Source organism: Abramis brama (assembly GCF_963993115.1).
Source record: "Abramis brama genome assembly, chromosome: 9".
In the NCBI taxonomy this organism is placed as follows: domain Eukaryota; kingdom Metazoa; phylum Chordata; class Actinopteri; order Cypriniformes; family Leuciscidae; genus Abramis; species Abramis brama.
This window is the reverse complement of record NC_139971.1, coordinates 35,805,974-35,825,248: the sequence shown is the minus strand read 5'-3', so window position 1 is coordinate 35,825,248 and position 19,275 is coordinate 35,805,974. Positions and strand designations below refer to the sequence as shown.

Here is a 19,275-nt window from a genome sequence, read left to right as displayed (position 1 = left end):
CAGCTCCCAAAGCAATAATGACAGGTGACAATGTCAGCACTACCATATCAATTCGAGCCCGAATCTGATCCGGAAATGCAGATGACCAAGCTGATCAATCAACTTTGCTTGTTTGAGTAGTCAGTAGCAAATTCTTAAAATATGAAAACATACTTACAGGCTGTGTGAGTCAGAGCACCAGACTGTCCATGCAAATATGGAATTGCTTTTTGGAATCAGCCTTTGTGCCCAGCCGGCCTTGTTCTCTCGCAGGTTCTGGAAGCAGTCTTCCGAAAAATGAGCAGCACACAGTCGAAAATTTTAGCTGTACTGTTCTGGAACCGTATTGTAAATAAAGCTTAAGCACTGTTTTCTAATTGTCGTCTTTTGGAAGGCCAAACTAAGTAGTTTGGCTTTTGCAACGAAAAACACAGTGTTTCCACGACATGGCGGCGCCGTGGCAACAATAATACGGTGATAATAAGTTACCCCGCCTTTCTTTGCATATACATTTGGCCGGTGTTATGAAACTCTGCCCCCACATACTTGCGTAGATTTTATGGGGGCGTGTTTGAACGAAGCGTTTTAGGAAGGTGTGGCTAAGCCTTAAACTTTATATAGAATATCTCTTTAGGTTTGACACTTTGAGCTTTGTAACTCGGCAGATCTTATACTTGCACTAACAGCTACATAACACACTAAAGAAAAAGGAAAACATGAAATCGCATCATATGACCCCTTTAATATGTAATCATACTGTTAATAATAATAAAAATGAGTGTTAACAAGATTTTTCCTCTGAAGCCATCCTGTGATTAAATTGAAAACCTAAATGCAAGTAACCTTGCTCCTTTTGTAGATGTTTGCATGAATGGCAGCCACATAATGGACGGCCCCTTTCCTGCCTGCTCTTTTGTGACAACCACAAGAAGCAAGACCCTGAGTGAGTCTCAAGTTCATTTAGTCTTCAGTGAACGCAATTACATTTTTGTCACTCTGGGCTTTAACTGTCTTTGCTGTTGTCTTTACTCTTTGAAATTGTGTGTCTTAGACATGTGCAGTATATCTTTGAACATAATACCATTTTTGTTTTTCTGAAGAGTTCCGTTTTGGCGATTCCTGATCACTGGAGCTGATCAGAACCAGGAGCTGAAGATGTGGTGCACAGTGTCATGGACCTGCTTACAAACCATCAGGTCTGTTCTTAAGCTAAAAGCTGTAATTGAACTATGGAGCTTGCATAATCAATAGAGGTGTTTATATTTTTAATTGTTAGATATGCCCTTAGCTATGTTCTATGGTGGTGTTCAAGCTTAAAAGGTTAGTTCACCCCAAAATGAAAAAATTATCATCGCTCACCCTCATGTCTTTCTAAACCTGTAAGTCATTGGTTCATCTTGGAAACACAAATGAAGATCTTTTTGATGAAATCTGAGAGATTTTTGTCCCTCCATTGACTGTCCACGCAACTACCACTTTGTTGCTTTGTTCATAAAGAGATTGTAAAACTAATCCACATGAATCGAGCAGTTTAGTCAATTTTCTGAAGATACTGGGTTGTTTTATAGGATGAACAAATTGAATTTAGGCTTTTATTCACATATAAACATTTATCAGCAAACATAAACAGAAGCTCAACCGTTCATGCTTGACACGTGAGAACAAACCTCATTGGTTCTTGCGGAAGCTCAAACGTGCTGCGTAACATACAAGAATGAACCTCATTGGATCTTGCAGGTCAAGCAACCATTCTTAAGCTTCCGCTTACCATTTCTGATGTGTGTGTTGATGAATGTTAAGTCTAAATTCAATGTTCATCATATAAAGCAATCATGTCTCTTCTGAAAATTTGGACTAAACCACTCAATTCATAAGGATTAGTTTTACAATCTCTTATAAACTTTTTGAAGTGACAAAGTGGTAGTTGTGTAAACTGTCAATGGAAGGACTGAAATCTCAGATTTCATTAAAATATATTAATTTGTGTTTCAAAGATAAACAAAAGTCTTACAGGTTTGGAATGGCATGAGGGTGAGTAAATGATGACAGAATTTTCATTTTGGGGTAAATTAACCCTTTAAGCATAAAACCTTCGCCTATACCTTAAGTCTATGGATGTGATCTACATATGAGTTTTAGAAGAATTGTTAATTTGTGTTTCAGGTTTTCTCCAGATCCATTTAACAGCAGTGTGCTACCCAGCCTGAAGGCCAGTTTGGACCTGTCTGCAGAGTTTCTTATCCTTAGTGATGTTCAGAGGAAGGTCAGACTCATTATTATTTTATATTTCATATTTAATGCCCACATGCTTTGTTTACTCACTCTCATCGCGTTCCAAACCTGCATGATTTTCTGTCTTCGGTTGAAACCACAATTGGTTATTCTGCAGAGTGTCCATGTTGCTCATTTCCATACAAATTAAATTAAGTCGTTATTCACTGAAACAGTAGCGATTCTAGCTCATATGGCGCCCTGGGTGAATCTACGGTGGCCGAGAGAGCTGAACGTGCTGCAACTGAAGAAAATGCATGCAAATAAAAAAAGAACGCCAACAAATTCAGTTTGACAACACGTTCTGCAAATACTCACAATGCAACCAAATACAGAAATGCGCTGCAAATAGCACAAAGCTCAACATGTTGCAACTGAAGAAAACGCATGCAAAAGAAAAAACACCAGCAAATTAAGAAAACGTCTTTCAGTTTGACGACACGTGCTGCAAATACTCACAACGCAACTAAATACAGAAAAGCGCTGCAAATAGCACAGACCACAACTGAAATGTTTCAAGGGTACCCCATCAAGTGACGAAGATATTGTTCAATATCTACTGTTGTCGATGACCTGAAATGTGAGGGTTTGTTTATTTTAACATCCTGATCGTATGTGCGTTGAGTATTTGATAGCATAACACCGTTTTCAGGTTTGACTGTAATGTTGACATAATTGCAAAAAAAAAAAAAACTTTAGAATAAAAAAATGCTAAAATGTTGTTTTACAAATTGCTAAACAATTTGTTGTTATGATGATTTTATAATGTCAAAACATAAATCTGAATGAAAAACTTGGAAATGGTATATGAGCTATTGTGTAATCCTCTGCTGCCATCTAGTGGCTGTAGTTGAAAATTCATGTTATTTTAATTTTAAGTGTTTGTTTTCCAGTAGAGGACAGCAATCTTCCACTAAACCATGGCACATTATTCATGTTATTACCATGAATGAAATTGAGAAATGTAGGTCTTTTTAAAGTGAATTTTTTCAAAAAATAATTTTGCTGTTTTATATAAATGTATACATTTAAATTATTACAAATTGAGGGAAGTAAAAAAAAAAAAAAAAATTATAAATCCCCCAAAACCACACAACTGTACAGTAAAAATATGAATAAAATTAGTGATATTACTTTTGTTTAAAAAAATTGTTACAAAAACTTTTTTCTCTGTCTGTTTACGTAAGTTTGTAGACTGAAAAATGAATTTTGTTGCCCTATGTGTAATAGCATATCAAGCAACATAGCAATGTTTTATTATACATTTAAAATTACACTCATAATGATACGAGGCTGCATACATAAAAAAAAAAAATTTGTGGACGCCTTGTGTCACTTCCGTAAAGATGTCACCCTGGGCGATTGCCCATGTCGCCCATGCCTAAATCTGCCACTGCACTGAAAAACCCTCCCTCTGGTGTAGCTCTAAAATGTTATTCATTCAAATGGTTAGTCTTTTGGAAACACTGACGTCAAACCTGATGCAAAACATCTTCAAACACCAATTGTGGATGGGACGTGGGAGATATTCTTGAATCTAATAATTGTCTCACTCCAGAAAAGACTAAAATTAAGTCTGTCTGCAGGTTTTTGGAATTCAGTTATTTTAGGACAGGTAGAAAGACAAATAGGAAGTATAAAAGCATGGTCAACAATCTAACACCAGCATGTGTACTGTTTAATGGGATTCTTGAGCTTAGTTCAATGTTGCTATTAAGCACACATTGACATTGTGTAAGTAAATAACTGGTTGTTTATTAGCAGCTGATTTTGGGTTGTGTGTTTGATATGTAGGTGTTGTACGTCATGGAGTTGCTACAGAACCAGGAAAAAGGCCGTGCCAACTTCACTGCAGTTTCAGAGTTTCTGCTTACATACCCTGTGCTCAGCTTCGGCATACAGGATGTTGCCCGTGCACGATTGAGACACACTGAGGTCCTTCCCCCTGATGAGGAAAGTGAAAGCATGACAACAGGTCCGTTCCTCCCTTATTTTAATGCTAGCTTTGCGTGTGCAAATGTTTGTAGTCTTGCTGTAAGGTGAGTGAAGATGCGTTCAGATGGCGCTAATAATGATAATACTGTTGCGTTTTAATATCTTCTCACAGAAGGAAACCAGGGACCCTCAGAGTCCAAATCAGGAATCCAGATTAAACTCTACTGTGTGCATACAAAGTGAGTTATTTACATACAAAAAACATCTCTCGATGGTGGCATGAGATTTGTATTCAGATATTCACAACACTCTTATGCCTACAGATCACTACAGGATGTGCAGATCTGGTTCCAGCCCAATCAGGGGGCCTCATCCTCCCTTTTCATGCCTCAGTCTGTATCACAAGATGGCTTTGGTGAGTCTGGAAAGTATACTATTATTTTTTACATATGTTTCCGAGACCATCACTACTGAATCTATGCTATGGCAAAAGAAATGTATTTTACCCAAATTATGGTCTGAATTAATTAAGGTGAGGAAAACATCATTGCTTTCTGTGACTTGTTTTTTATATATCTTATGTATTTAAATATACGTATTTATTATTTTATTTTTAAAAATAATTTTTTTTCATTCCCCCAGGTTTTTCTGACCCGCTGTCTGATCTGAATGTGGAGGCAATGAGCTCTGATAAGGAGTCTGGGGACAGTGGATCACAGAATGACCTGAGTAAAATTCTGCCGCTTCCAAGTCCAGCTGACTTCATGAGTCCAGCCCCATCAGCCTTGCCCAAACTCATGACCCCGGACGCCTTTATGACGCCCAGTGCTTCTGTAAGCCTTTAATTTGACAGATTCATCATTAGCTCGCTTCAGTGATGATAATCATTTATCTTTGCTGTCTTGTTTTTTCAGATGCCCGCCTCTCCTGGCAGCAGTGCAAGCAGCCTGACCATAGTCACGGCCATGAGCAGCTCAGACAACGGTGCAAGGTGGGAGATAAACTCATTTTTGTCAAATTTTCTTTTTTTAAGAAACATTTTTACCCTCTTCATTTTCATAAGTGTTTTGTTTTTTTGAGACTTGGATTTCACTGTATGAATTACACACAGTGTACAAAAGTATACATTAGAATGTAAAATGTGGGGTCCTGTCTCGCACTCGTAGGCATTGCTCAATTTTCTTTCTTCCAGGGGTGGAGATGATCTGACCCAGAGCCCTAAAATGTCTGTCGAATGTGGCAACACTAGCTTGACTCTGAGTGCCAGCGCTGGCAGTTCAAGATCCAACTCCATCCTTATCTCAGGCCTTGGGGAAAACATCCAGGTATTAATGGACATGGTAAATTGCATTTAGTAATATATTGTCTATAAGTGACCGTGTATAAATGTGACTTTGTAAACTAAGACTTTTTTTTTTAAAGAAATAAATAATGTTATTTAGCAAGGATGCATTAAATTGATCAAAAGTGACAAGACTAGGGCTGCACGATTAATCGTTTTTTTATTAATGTGCAGCTTGTCAGTGAAGCACAGCTCTGTGATCAGTAGTAAATGCTGCTCCATCAGAAAGCCATAGTGGGTCGGCGCTGATAGCCTAGTGGTTAGCGCACTGACATATGGCGCAATGCGCCTCTGGCCGACCCGTGTTCAAATTCGATGTCCTTTGATCCCGCTTTCCTCTCTCCACTCAACACTTCCCACTGTCTTATTTGCACACAAAAAAGAAAGCCATAGGGCGCTCGTGCAGAAACTCCAAAAATGCCCTGCAGAAGTAATGTCGTTCCAGGAAATCCCTATGGGCATCATACTATATCGCGGTAGCTGAATAAACGGAAGATTGAAATTTTATTGGTTAAACATGACTAATAAACACACGACTATGACAATATATGGTTTATCTGAGTTCATCAAGCCTTGAGTATTTTCATGATAAAGTATATTTATAATTTATACTTACAAAGCTAATCGACATAGCCTTTACCGCTATATAGAATCCTATGAAAAATGTTGTGTGCCTTATTCTGAGTAAGAAGCCACATCATCTCACAGTGGGATGCTCAATTGTCGTTATGAAGTGAGTTTGGAGTAAAAACTGTTATTAAATGTTGTCTTTTGTTGGTCAAGAGGTTCATAAATGCTTCTCATGTTTGGAAAGATATTTGACATGTTGCTTTTTCAAATGCACGTTATAAGCGACGTTATAAACATTTCAGATGGAGCAGCATTTGCTACTGATCACAGAGCCATGCTTCACTGACAAGCTGCACATAAAAAATAATCACAGCCTTTGCGATTCCATTATCGCAGCAAGCCAAATCGATTTAAGCGCAATTTCGGGTTATTGCGATTAATCGTGCAGCCCTAGCCTTTTTTTTTTTTTCAAACATTTCTTATTATTGTCAATATTGAAAAACAGGTGTGCTGCTTAATATTTTTGTGGAAACTAATAAATGTTTTAAGGATTCTTTGATCAATAGAAAGTTCAAAATAACAGCATTTATTATAAATGGAAATGTTTTATAATAAATGTCCTAATTAAACTAAGGCCTAATACTGGCTTAATCTAAGCCCTGTTTGTGAAACCAGGCCATACATTTCTTAATTTGATCCTAAACTTGAATGGTGGAGTAAATGCTTATGTCATTACTGTCCATCTGAACAAATCAGATTAGATTTCAGCACTCACAAAATTACAGCTCAGCTCTGTCAGTCCTTTAGATCTGATGTAAATGAAAAACTCATGTAACAATTTTTCTGTTTATCTGGCATCCCTCCTTCCACTCTTCCATTTAAAATCCCCATCCGGTTAGGGTTTCTCTCCCCCACTGATGCTTTCTCCATCCCTACTGCGAGAGGCCTCTCTGCTCTGCGAAGCTGCTCCTTACTCTCACAGACTTCCCCTCCCTTATTTCCCATCTCCTCCACAGGTTTCCTCTCCAAACCCTCCTCTCTCCCTGGATCTCCAGGCCATAGATCCCATGATTGTCCCTCAGGCCTCTCCGACCAGAGCTCGCTCTCCGGATGTTATTTCCTCTGCTTCTACGGCAATGTCCCAGGACATCCCCGAGATCGCCTCGGAAACCCTGCAGAGAGGACTGGCCAGTGCCGCTGCTGACTCAGTCTCCGTCCTGCATTCTGACAGCATGGCTTCAGCCGCATCGGTCCTCCACCTGCTGTCTCCGAGAGCCCGTAGCAGTGCTGAGCACAGTTTGCTGCCTCTCGAATTGGGTGCAGCATCTGTGGATGGAGAACAAAGACTCAATAACACACCCTCCCTACTAGAGACGGCTCTGTCACAGGAGAACGCTGTAGCGGCTGGAGGTTCTTGTTCTGACAGCAGCGTGAACCATGCGTGGCCCGCAGCACCCGATATCACACGAGAGACTCGCAACAGCCTGAGAGACAATGGTTTGGGAGACTGGTGAGTTGCTGTTCTATAATATATTATATACAATAATATGTAATAAAATATAATTTGTATTAGTGCTGGGCGGTATGACCAAAAATCCATATCACGGCATTGTTAAAAATTATACCGGTTTCACGGTATATGGCGGCATATTTTATTTCAAGCATGACCACATTTAACCACATTTTCTACTGATTGAGAGAGGAAATACTGCAGTAGATTGACTTCGAATGCCCTATTTTACTGTCATGAGTGAATATTGAAAAATTCCACACTAGTATTAAAGGGGTGGTAAAATGCCCTTTTCACAAGATGTAAAATATATCTATGATGTCCCTAGAGTGTGTGTGTGAAGTTTTAGTGCAAAATACCCCACATATATTTTTATATAGCAAGTTAAAGTTGTCACTTTTTGAGGGTTTGCAAAAACACACCGTTTTGTGCCTGGCCCTTTAAATGCAAATGAGCTGCTGCAGAGGGTGGGGTTTCAAAAGCTTGTGTGTGTTAGCAGCTTCTATTACCTCACGCAGACACACTAAAATGACAGAAACTGTTCTGCCTTCAATGTTAAAACAGAGTCAGACAAAGATGGAGAGACTCAAGAAGAAGTGACAACATGTAGAATGCAACAGGACGTCTCTGAATGATTAGTTGATGAATTTATGTTGCTGATGTGGAGTTAACTATCTTAAATTAAGATATTCTGTCATGATAAATCTATAAATCGCTTGTATAGGAACTGTTTCTGAGATGCACACAGAGTGACTTTCTATTGCATGTGAAAAGATGGATGCTAAAGTTTGAGCTGACTCACAAATGTACTCTTATACAACACTTTTCCTCTTCTCAACATGGACTGCGTGTTCCTGGGGGCGGGGTTTATGTAAATTCTAGGGTTAGTGATGTCACTAACCCGGGAGGAATGTCATGTAGTCCCAACCAGCCGTTTGTTGTAGTCCTTTTCTTTAAAAGCAAATATCTTCCTTTGCTTTGAACTTTGAGTATTGTAACTTTGCAGATGTTGTTTATGCTCAAACAGCAACATTACACACTAACTAAAGTTAGAAAAGTGAAATCATAATCAACCACCCCTTTAATACAGGTTTGCAAGGCTGTGCCAGCAGGAGGCGCTTTAGGAACGGCAGAAACAGCAGTTTCCCCAGTAACGGCTGTACACAAAGCAACAGCGCTCATAAACACTGCTTTTTTTTAGAAAAGATAAAGAAAGATTCAATTGAAATAACATCGAAACTTTTCTAAAGACCGTCAGTTCACTTCAGATACATTCATATAAAAACACCGCGCCGCGTTTTGACTTTGAAACGTGCAGTGCTCGTGTTTATTCAACGATGTCAATGCCAACCACAAATTGATTTCCAAAAGGCTATGTTGATATTGTGAACTAATGTATGGGAAACACTGTAATATTTGACAGCTATCAGTTATAGTTTAACCTATCCATCTTCACCGTCATGTTTAGAAACGCATACAGCTTTGCCCTGTGCCCTGAGAGGGACTCTCAGACAGTGAGAGCCGCGTTCCGATCGTTGTTAAAGCGACATAAAGTGATAAAAATAAACACTGGTAGTTGGTATGAACCGGTATACCGCCCAGCACTAATTTATGTGTATATATATATTTTTCATCTGTTTTGTGATTTATGTTGATGTTAATTTAATATTAACATTTACTATTGATTTATGTTTTGAGAAATTAGTGATAATATTTGATGATACAAAGTTAAGCATTTGATAACTGTTTTGACTGTTTATTTCCAGCTCTAGGGAGGAAATAAAGGACAGGCACATTTCTTCCCCCTACCACAGGCGCACCTATCACCTGACTCAGAACGACAGTCAAGATGCAAGTGCAGAGCAGAGGTAAACTTTACATTTTGGAGTATCACCTGTCAGCATCCTCTGTAGCTCAGATCCCATCACATTACTATACTCATTTTTCATGTTTAATAAGGATCTGTTCAGTTTCTGCTGTCTGTTCATTTAAACTTTACATTTGCTTGTCATAAAAGCACTTTAGGAAGCTGTAAAATGCGTGAATCTCAGATTAAGTTATTTAATGGGAGTATTATGAGGTCTGTGGCCACATAATATTAACATTAACTCCAGCTGTGAAATAAATGTCTCCCCAGTTGGCTGGTAACTTAATTAGGAACAGAAACATGGATTCAGTCAAATTTGTCAGAATATTAGTCTGACCTTCGCTAACAACAGTGATGTGAGCAATTCAAATCAAGGACATGCAAACCGTCTGCTAAAGAAAACCTGTCACGACTGTTAATCTTTTTTTTTTCCTCTAGGAACGGTATTACAAAAACTTCCTGTTTAGTGTTCTAAATGAGTTCTGCTCTGAAATGGGATTCTGAGTTTGGATGTTTCTGTAATACGAATCCTATAATGTGGGATATGTAGGATATACTTCAAATTAAGCCACCAGAACGGTTTCTGTCCTTCCTGTGTGTAAAATCCACCTGTCCCAGGAAAAAGTTAATATTGAGCACCCCCCCCCCCCCCCCCCAAAAAAAACAATTTTTTTTGGAAACCAATCTTTTGAATGGTAATGTGTATACTCTGAAAAACTATTTTCTTCTGCATATCTGAGCATGTCCAGACAAGTCTGAACATGACTCAACAAACTAGTGATAAGATAATAATGTGAATATGCTAATTAAAGGCGTGTTAAGACACCTGTAGTTCAATCTACAATACCCTGAGGACAATTTTGCTGATCTCTTGTCTTTTTCACTTATTTTCTTTTCCTGCTGTGATTGACAGTGATCATGATGATGAGGTTGCCAGTCTGGCCTCCTCGTCGGGGAACTGTGGCCCTCGCTCCTCTCACAGACTTCCCGTAAAGGACTGGAAAACATCACCACGCAGCTCCCCCAAGCTCAAGAGGAAGAGCAAGAAAGATGAAGGGTGAGTGAGCTGCCCTCCTTACTATGTAAATCTTCCTGATATTAATTTTTAGATTGTTTAATGTGGGATTGAGTGGTGAGCCCTTTCAGCCATATAATCTGATTGTGTGACTTATTAGATCATCTTTGTTTTTCTCCCTTCCCAGAGAGTCCTCACAGTCTAGACAGATTGAGAACCAGGTAAGTCTGTTGATCCCCTGCACCACAATGCGAATGCATTTCGTAGCATTTGTATTGTGTAAACCCAATCAAAATGCATGAAGGCTTGTTTTCTGTCTAGTCACTGATTCATCATATAAATAAAACATTAATGCAATGCTAAACCATGAATAACATGGCAAGCTCTGTAGTATGAATGTTCTGCTGTGACTGCGAAGACTCTTACAACTGTGCTGATGTCAGGGATGCTTGAGTTTCATGTGTGAGGAATTGTTTCATGTGAATGAGTTTGCTGTTGTGTTCTCAGATGAGCACAGAGGTGCAAGACGAGCTCCTGCTGATGTTGCGGAGCCAGCAGAGGGAGTTAGCAGAGCTGAGACAGAACCAGCTGGACATTCTGCAGAGAGTTACCAGCCACATGGATGCCATACAGAGCTCCATCATGGCTCATATCGAGCACTCCATGTTGGCTCAGCAGGAGCAAGAACGTATCCTTCCACTAGGGGGAGACTCATAGCTAGATTAGGATTAGAGCAAAGACATCAAACAAAAGAACAATATTAAATTAAGAAATTGATAATTTAAAACGCATGGTCTTTCATCAACAATGCTACACTGGCTGAGTAATATTGATATTGTAGCCTATCATGTTTCATTGCCACGCTCAATTTTCATGCTAAATAAACCAGAAAGATAAAAGTCCCACTCTACTGTAATTTCTACAGAATATTAACTTTGAAATATGTCACATTACAGAAGTTAAATGTATTATGAATGGCACCACACATGAAGAAGCTACATTTCTAAGCAACTTAAATATAATCTAAGATGAAAATGAAGTAAAATCTAAGCCCACTATCACAAGAAAAAGCAAGAAAGCTGATATGAATGTAATTGTTCTCTAATGCATGATCTTGTTTTTTTCATATGTATATGAACAAAAATCCCTTTTGATTGGTCGGGCCCATACTATTTGTTGTTAACTTTAACTAGCTGTTGACAGAGAGAAGAATGGAGCGAATTCTGGCTGAGGGACAAAGCCGGAACCAACAGCTCCACGACCAGCTGGTTCAGCAGCTTGTCCAGACTCTAAACAACAGTCTGTGCAATCGGCTAGACAAAGTTTTGCGTGAAGAAATGAAGAAGATCGTCCCACAGAGTGAGTGCCGATGTGCTAAACTCAAGATCTTAACTGTACTTTTTTGTCAACGTTCAATACAGCAAAGAACATTCTGCTCTTTTTTTTTTTTTTTTTTTTTTTGTCCCTGTGACATGGCTGGAAAGAAGACTTTTAAAAAAAATGTTTATGTAGAGCTTTAGTTGACCTTTTTCTTTTATGCAGCCATATCGAAGAGTCTAGAACCTGTGACTGGCCAGATGAACAGCACCATCGCTGCCAAGTTAACCGCAGTGGAAGGAACACTGAAAGAAAATGTCACCAAAGTTGTTAAGTCCAAGGTCAGTGGCTTAACGTTTGAGAATGAGCACTTAAAAAAAAAAAAAAAATTCCATCCAAACTTGCCATTTGTTAGAATATTATTTTCCAAAGGCTTGGTTAAATACATTTCTAGCTGTAAAGAATGTTTCTCTGAAACTACAAACTGAGCAGTTCAAAAGATTGCACCAACTTCTATGCACCAGTGTAGCACTGAATAATTCATCATGGAAGACGAAACAGGCACAAACTGGGGGAAACTATAACTCCTCTAACTTTGTCCTATTCTTCCATTCACAGAACACTACAGATGCCATTGGTCGTGCTGCTGCCGAGGCCATGCAGGGCCCCATTCAGGCAGCCTACAAAGAGACCTTCCAGAGCATTGTGCTTCCTGTGTTTGAGAGAGGCTGCCAGTCCATGTTTCAGCAGATCAATGACAGCTTCAAACAGGGAACCCACGAGTGTAAGAACCATCACAATAGACTTCGCTACCAATCTTACATTTTATTTCTGCTTTTTTCCAGCAATAAAAAAATAAGCATAGAGCATATTAATGAATCTGGCAGGTTGTTGCATGCTTTTTAGGTCTGTTTTACACATCCTGCATTTGTAGCACCAGCTAATTATTGCAACCCTTTTAATGTATTACTACTAAATGTATAATGACTTTACATTCTCCTGCAGACATCCAACAGCTGGAGACACACGTCAAGAACAGGAAACAGCGGGACCAGGATGCACGGGATCCCGTGATTGGCCAGCTGCAACAGATGATTGACACACTCCAGAATTCTCAAGACCAGCTGGCCTCCACTGTGACGGCCAGCGTGTGCTCTGATGTTCAGCATCAGCTCCACATGATCGTGGGAAAGTAAGGCTTTCTGTCACATGCATACAGCACAGAGCCTATTCAATATTTGTCAGAAATCAATTTGAGGAATTCTCTTTCCCCTTGTATGCCTTCCCATATATATATATATATATATATATATACATGTAATAAGCCGATAAGTGTTTCTGTTTGGCCAAAAAATGTCCGAAGCTGGACTTCTATTTTGAGTCTGTTCTGTCTAGTAAATTGTTTATTAGTTAGAGTATTGTTTAAAATAGTTAAACATTAATAATATAATAACATAAATTTATGAAATATATGAAAAAGTATTACAGCTTTTGACTTTTTATTATTAGTAATAGAAAGGAAAACACTATAATACTTTCTCATATACCATTGTTGCGTTCAACAAATATGCCTATACATTTATATAATTTAAACTGTCTTTGAATTTTAAAGTCTTTGAATATCTAATAAATGTTTAATTCTGCGAACAGTGTTGTTTGCTTAGTGTTTACTTCCTTCTTAGTCGTGCATTTAACTTATTTCTTTGTAAAAAAAGAAAAAAAAGATTTTGTTTCAGATTATTTCTTTCTAATTTAGTAAATTATATGCTGCAATGAAGTAGAGCTGAATGATTCTGGATAAGTTTCTGAATAGGCAACTAAATAAAATGATGTCATTTACTGGAGGTTCTGACAAAATGTTAATTGCTGGTCTATTAAAAAAAAAAAGTAAAAAAATGTAATCGATTCTTTTTTTCTTTTCTTTTTTTTTTTAATTCAGTTTGAATTAATAATTCAATGACTCGTGCATAAAGCCTCACTTGTTTTTGAACAAATCTCTTGAATTGAATTAATGATTCAATGACATACTTTTTTTATTATTTTTTTATTTATTAATTTTTTTTGCAGTCGCTTGTTGCCACCGATTGGTTATGTTTTTTTTTATATTGTTGCCATAGTCTAATGGTGTCTCTCCTCTCTGCAGCCTGCAGGACTCAATCCTGACACAGGTGCAGCGCATAGTGAAGGGAGAGGTGAGTCTGGCCATGAAGGAGCAGCAGGCAGCCGTCACCTCCAGCATCATGCAGGCCATGCGCTCGGCTGCAGGAACACCTGTCCCCTCCACACACCTGGACTACCAGGCCCAGCAGGCCAGCATACTGCAGTTACTACAGCAGGGCCAGCTCAACGAGGCCTTCCAACAGGTTAGTTACCGATCGCTAGACACATACATATGCCTGATATTTCACTCATGATATCATGCTTCTGTGATCTTGTTTTATGGGCTTTTTTATGTTCATTAGTGGTGGAATTTGATAAACTGCTATGTCAAGTACGTAGCCCTTTTAGCACACTTTTACATGCATTAAGCCAGTGGTTCTCAACCAAGCTATTTTCTTTCTCTACTATTATTTTTGTTGAAAAAACCAAGAACACAGATTTAGTATTTTAAAGATTGAATTTAAATTAATTAATTTAATGTATGGTTTCTGTTAATACATTTCTAAACAAGTATGATTGTCATAAATGCAGCAAGAAATTCCAGTGGAAAGGTCTAAAAGGTTGAGAACCACTGCATTGAGCCATATGCCACTGCAAAATGTGCCAGACTGTAACCGTTTGCATTTTGTGAAATGTAAGCATTTAAAGTCCACATGAAATCAATGAGTTTTTTTGGCTTTTAGTATGAATATGTTAGTCTTACTGTTATCTATAAGCTAGTGCTCCAAAACAATGACTAAATTCACATTTAGAAGATATAAGCATTCAAAACTCAATGATTTTGATGACATCACTCTGTACTTTAGCTTCTCATCAGATTTTCTGTCCAATCAAATGCTCTCTTGAATCTAAAGTGTCCCGCCCCCTACATATAAATAGACGCTGAAACTGGCTAAAATCGGTCACTTATTCACACATTTACCATTTTCTACATGGTGAATTTAATATATAGCTGTGATATAAACTAAATGCTATTGGCTATTTTAAAAAGGGGGAGGAGCTGTTCGATATGTTTCGTCCTGTCTTCCTGTTTCAGTGGAAATTACGTAAACGCATTGAATAATGCTGCGTGTTTCAAGCCACTTCAATGGGCCTTTAAGGGAAACCTCTTTACAAACACTTTTATGGAGTAAATCAGTAGCATTTTTGGTTACCCTCTGTAGGGTTATTGTTCAAGTTAATGCAAATAGCTAATTAAGCCTAATTAATCACTAATAGCCTAATTAAGCTTTTGGGAGGTGACGTCTCAACATGTGCTGACAGTCAGACTGCAATAACTGTTCAGTATTCTCTTGATTTGTATTCATAACTTGTTAATTTATTACATAATTAGCATTTTCAGTCAATTTAGTGGTTGTAGAGAATCACTATAATTAGTGTGAACTGTTAGGTGAAATTGAACCCTTAGTTTAATACTTATTTCCACAGGTGACAACATGGGATTTGACCTTTTACTATCGTCTCTCTATGTGATCTAGGGCCGCAACGATGCGTTGACGTCATTGATTACGTCGACTATGAAAATACGTTGACGCGTCACATTCATTATTTGCGTTTAAATATCGAGTAATGGCGCCGTCTGCTCCCGCTCATGGTGAAAATGACAGACCACGATCATCCAAAGTGTGGGAATACTTTAAACTACGGCCGAACAGAAAGGTGCTTTGTTCACTATGCAAACTATGCCCCATTCGGCGACAATAAAATGGACTTTAATTTATAACTTCAACTTAAATCTGTCAACGAAGCTTTCAGTGCATTTGCCAGTTTTTAAAAGTTGTGTATGCACATGTAGACTAGAGACCTGCACTGCCGCGGGACCCAACGCAACAGAGTGCTGCGCGGGAATATAGATCTGATGGTGCGGGCGGTAATGCACTCGTGTGTGTGCTGGTTGCGGGAGAATAAAACGATTCGTGGGACTCCCGCAAAATAGAAATATCTATTAATTGAACATCTAAAAACAAATAAATTGTCATTCATCTGTTGCACAAAAGCAACAAGAACAACTAAAACAAAATAGAAACGATTTACAGGCCAGAGTCTCTATCTGTTTATAACATGTTTGCAGCGTTGAACAGTATAGCTAATCACAGACATACGTGTTGATTTCTTGAACGCAATGGCCAATCAGTGCTAAATTCTGCATTCTGCATACTGGCAAATCATTCGATTATAGCAAACAAAGTGTAGATATTATGAAAGATTCATTGTGCAGCCAGTTTCATTGATAAAACAGAGATTTGTGAGATTGCGATGAACTGAGATGTCTGCTTTTTAGGAATTATTAAGGGAGAAATCCGTCCCGCACAGGTCTCTAATGTAGACTTTAAAAACAAACGACTAACGTTATATTTACATTAACAGTAGCCTAGGCTGCAATCTAGTGTATGTGAACCTTTTTGCAGATAAACACAAGTGCATTTTCGGACAAGTTAATTGAGTAAATCATACTCCCACTACGGTAATGGGCCTGTGACTGTATACATCTTACATTTTATGAAATAGTACCATTAGTTAAAAATAAAGTTTAAAATGCTTCCTGTTCGCATATTTCATAATAAAATGACATTTACCCTTTCTGAAATAATTTTTTTTGGTCATCATTCATAGATTTCATGTTAAAATAATATACAGATGCGCTACCCTCTTCAAAATACAGCTGATATATTGTTGTACTTATTATTTATTGGAAAGTTTGCCAATGGATAAATCAGCTAATCCCAAAAATAATCATTAGATTAATCGGAAAAATAATCGTTAGATTAGTCAACTAATCGAAGAAATAATCGATAGATTAATTGACAACAAATATAATCGTTAGATGTGATCATCTTTCACAGCAACACAGTATTGTATTATTCCTCCAGATTTTTTCCTGACTGCTTGCTGTGATTTTTCTTGCAGGCTTTATCCGCAGCAGACCTTAATCTGGTGCTGTATGTGTGCGAGACCATTGACTCTCAGCAAGTGTTCGGCCAGCAGCCCTGTCCACTCCATCAGGCCGTCCTCCTGTCCCTCATCCAGCAGCTCTCCACCAACCTGAGCACACGCTCAGAACTCAAGATCAGGTTTGTTCCCTTCAGCTCTATCAGTCAGTGCAGTCATGCTCTATACTTATCTCAATGTCCTTTATATAGCAGTTATTCCTTCAGCACCCCCCTTGCAGTTTCAATGAGTATGCAAAAGCACGCAGAGCACTGTGCTTTTAATGATTAAACTCTTAAGTATTTATTTATAGTCCTGTGTCGTACGTGATCAAGGGAAAAATGCGGTTTCATATCACAGTACATTAATGCTTTAAGACTCGACATCGTCCCCTTTTCCTCTTAAATTCCTCTGTGAATGACCTTGTGTTGAAGGGGACATCGGCTTCTGTGGCAGTGCTGCATTGGGCTGCAGTTATTAAAGTGCTGTACAGTTTGGGCTGCATTAGAGTTCTCTGCTGGGAGAAAGTGACTAACTCCTGTGAATCGCAGAGTAATGCTCTGCCTGTGTGCTGCCAAGTCCCTTTACTGCTATAAACTGCTATCTGCCAGTCCTATCTCTGAATTGCACTCTAAAATACTAGTGTTTCATACTGTCCATATGTGCATAGACATTACCATCTGTAAGTCTGTGTCCGTTTTCTGCTTGGACATAAGGATGTTATTTTAAGCAGTAAGGCACATGCTTTAGGTTTTATATTGATTTATTTATTTATATAGTGCCTGAAATAATATTTATTTGAGTCTGCGCCAAGGTCATTATAGTTTTGCATTTTTTAAATGTTTTTATTTTAATATCATTTTCAAATTTTCTATAAATTTCAGTTTAGTTTTAGTTAGTTTCATTAATGGTTTTGTTAGTTTTTATTTTGGGAACACATTTCTATTTAGTTTTTATATATTTAGTTTCAGTTTTAGTTTAGTAATTATAGTTTAGCAGAGTTAACAGAACACTTCCAGTTAAAGACATTTAAATTCAGCATTTATATTTTTAGTTTTAGTAATTATAGTTTAGCAGAGTTAACAGAACACTTCCAGTTAAAGACATTTAAATTCAGCAAAGTTTAATGTTTGCAGTTTACAGTTAACTCTTGTGAAAACCTCTTTATAAAAATAAAATGTTTGAGGATGAACAAAGAACCAAACAAATGCAACTAAAAAGTAAAAATTATATAATTTTAAAAATATTAAAAATTAAATCTTAAACGTGGTGTGTAAGAAAAACAAAAAGATATGCATATGATTATTCTTCAAGGTTATTTCTATGATTAATCCTTTCAAACATTATTCTTGTATTGATCCATTTATGCTTTTTGTCTATTGCTTCATTTAAAAATCATATACTCATAGTTAAAACTCATATTCAAATGTTCTGTTCAGACCAGACATTTAGTATTACAAATACGTCTATTTCTGGGCTATAGACATGCTATTTGATTTTTCCGTTTTCTGCTCAGTGTGGTATCTTGTCTAATATGTGTGGTAGGCCTATCTTGTTCAGGCTAGTTTCACATGAGATGGTTATCTTATATTTGGTTAAGATGGTTTTTGATTTGCATAAGGTCTAGATAGTGTTGCTTTCGTCAACGAAAATTATGACGAAATATTGTCGTCAACGAACCGTTATCACCTGACGAAAACGAGACGAGACTAGACGTAAATGCATGGTCATGTGACGATGACTAAAATACATGTATAATGCAATATCGTTGACGAATAAAAACGAGACTAAATGTGGTTTAAAAAATAAAAACTATGCTAAAATGTCTCTTCATTTTCGTTGACCAAAACGAGACGAGACGAAATGTAACGTCACGACGAATGAGAGAGTTGTGCGTGAACCCATAGCTTTGTCGGCTTTAAATTCTGGATTGCGATCTGGTCACCCGATTATCAGCGAATTTAACCATATATTACTCCATTAGTTATTCTATTAAAATGTCTCATTGATATATTTGACACATTCATAATCATTACTTTTGCTGGTATTGTGACAGCTGTTATGTGCGTTATTGGCAGCGTCTCTTGTTACATGAACACGTCACCGCATCAGCGCCAGAACATGGAGATTTTATTTTAGAGTAGATATAATCGCACAACCTATTCGATATTTTATAATTAAATAAACTAATCGAATATCCAAAAATCGTGACTCATCCCTGCATGGAATATGTTTCTTTTCCCAAATCTTCACTCACGTCACGTCTCACCCATTTTCTAAAGGTATTATAAACGTTTCTTGGTTCGCTTTTAATTAGGCCTATTATATTCGTATTCTTTACTGTGGTAAAGTAGAAAAACGCTGTAGGACAGATAGCCTAC

At 37.8% G+C, this 19,275-nt stretch overlaps 1 protein-coding gene across 3 annotated transcripts in view; it reads left to right on the top strand.

Annotated features, from left to right (window-relative positions):
• edc4 (enhancer of mRNA decapping 4) overlaps positions 1 to 19,275 on the top strand; it is a 31,822-nt gene that overhangs the window by 6,465 nt on the left and 6,082 nt on the right. For 2 of the 3 annotated variants that reach the window (XM_084123844.1, XM_084123843.1), the window contains exons 9-28: positions 839 to 922; positions 1,080 to 1,175; positions 2,143 to 2,242; positions 4,045 to 4,225; positions 4,358 to 4,424; positions 4,509 to 4,600; positions 4,828 to 5,018; positions 5,100 to 5,176; positions 5,378 to 5,525; positions 7,114 to 7,607; positions 9,374 to 9,475; positions 10,388 to 10,531; positions 10,677 to 10,710; positions 10,997 to 11,177; positions 11,693 to 11,848; positions 12,032 to 12,147; positions 12,425 to 12,590; positions 12,812 to 12,998; positions 13,950 to 14,169; positions 16,874 to 17,037. In XM_084123844.1, coding sequence (XP_083979970.1) covers positions 839 to 922; positions 1,080 to 1,175; positions 2,143 to 2,242; positions 4,045 to 4,225; positions 4,358 to 4,424; positions 4,509 to 4,600; positions 4,828 to 5,018; positions 5,100 to 5,176; positions 5,378 to 5,525; positions 7,114 to 7,607; positions 9,374 to 9,475; positions 10,388 to 10,531; positions 10,677 to 10,710; positions 10,997 to 11,177; positions 11,693 to 11,848; positions 12,032 to 12,147; positions 12,425 to 12,590; positions 12,812 to 12,998; positions 13,950 to 14,169; positions 16,874 to 17,037 — 3,000 coding nt within the window. The remainder of the gene's footprint in view (positions 1 to 838; positions 923 to 1,079; positions 1,176 to 2,142; positions 2,243 to 4,044; positions 4,226 to 4,357; positions 4,425 to 4,508; positions 4,601 to 4,827; positions 5,019 to 5,099; positions 5,177 to 5,377; positions 5,526 to 7,113; positions 7,608 to 9,373; positions 9,476 to 10,387; positions 10,532 to 10,676; positions 10,711 to 10,996; positions 11,178 to 11,692; positions 11,849 to 12,031; positions 12,148 to 12,424; positions 12,591 to 12,811; positions 12,999 to 13,949; positions 14,170 to 16,873; positions 17,038 to 19,275) is intronic. The other variant, XM_084123845.1, reaches the window with a different exon arrangement.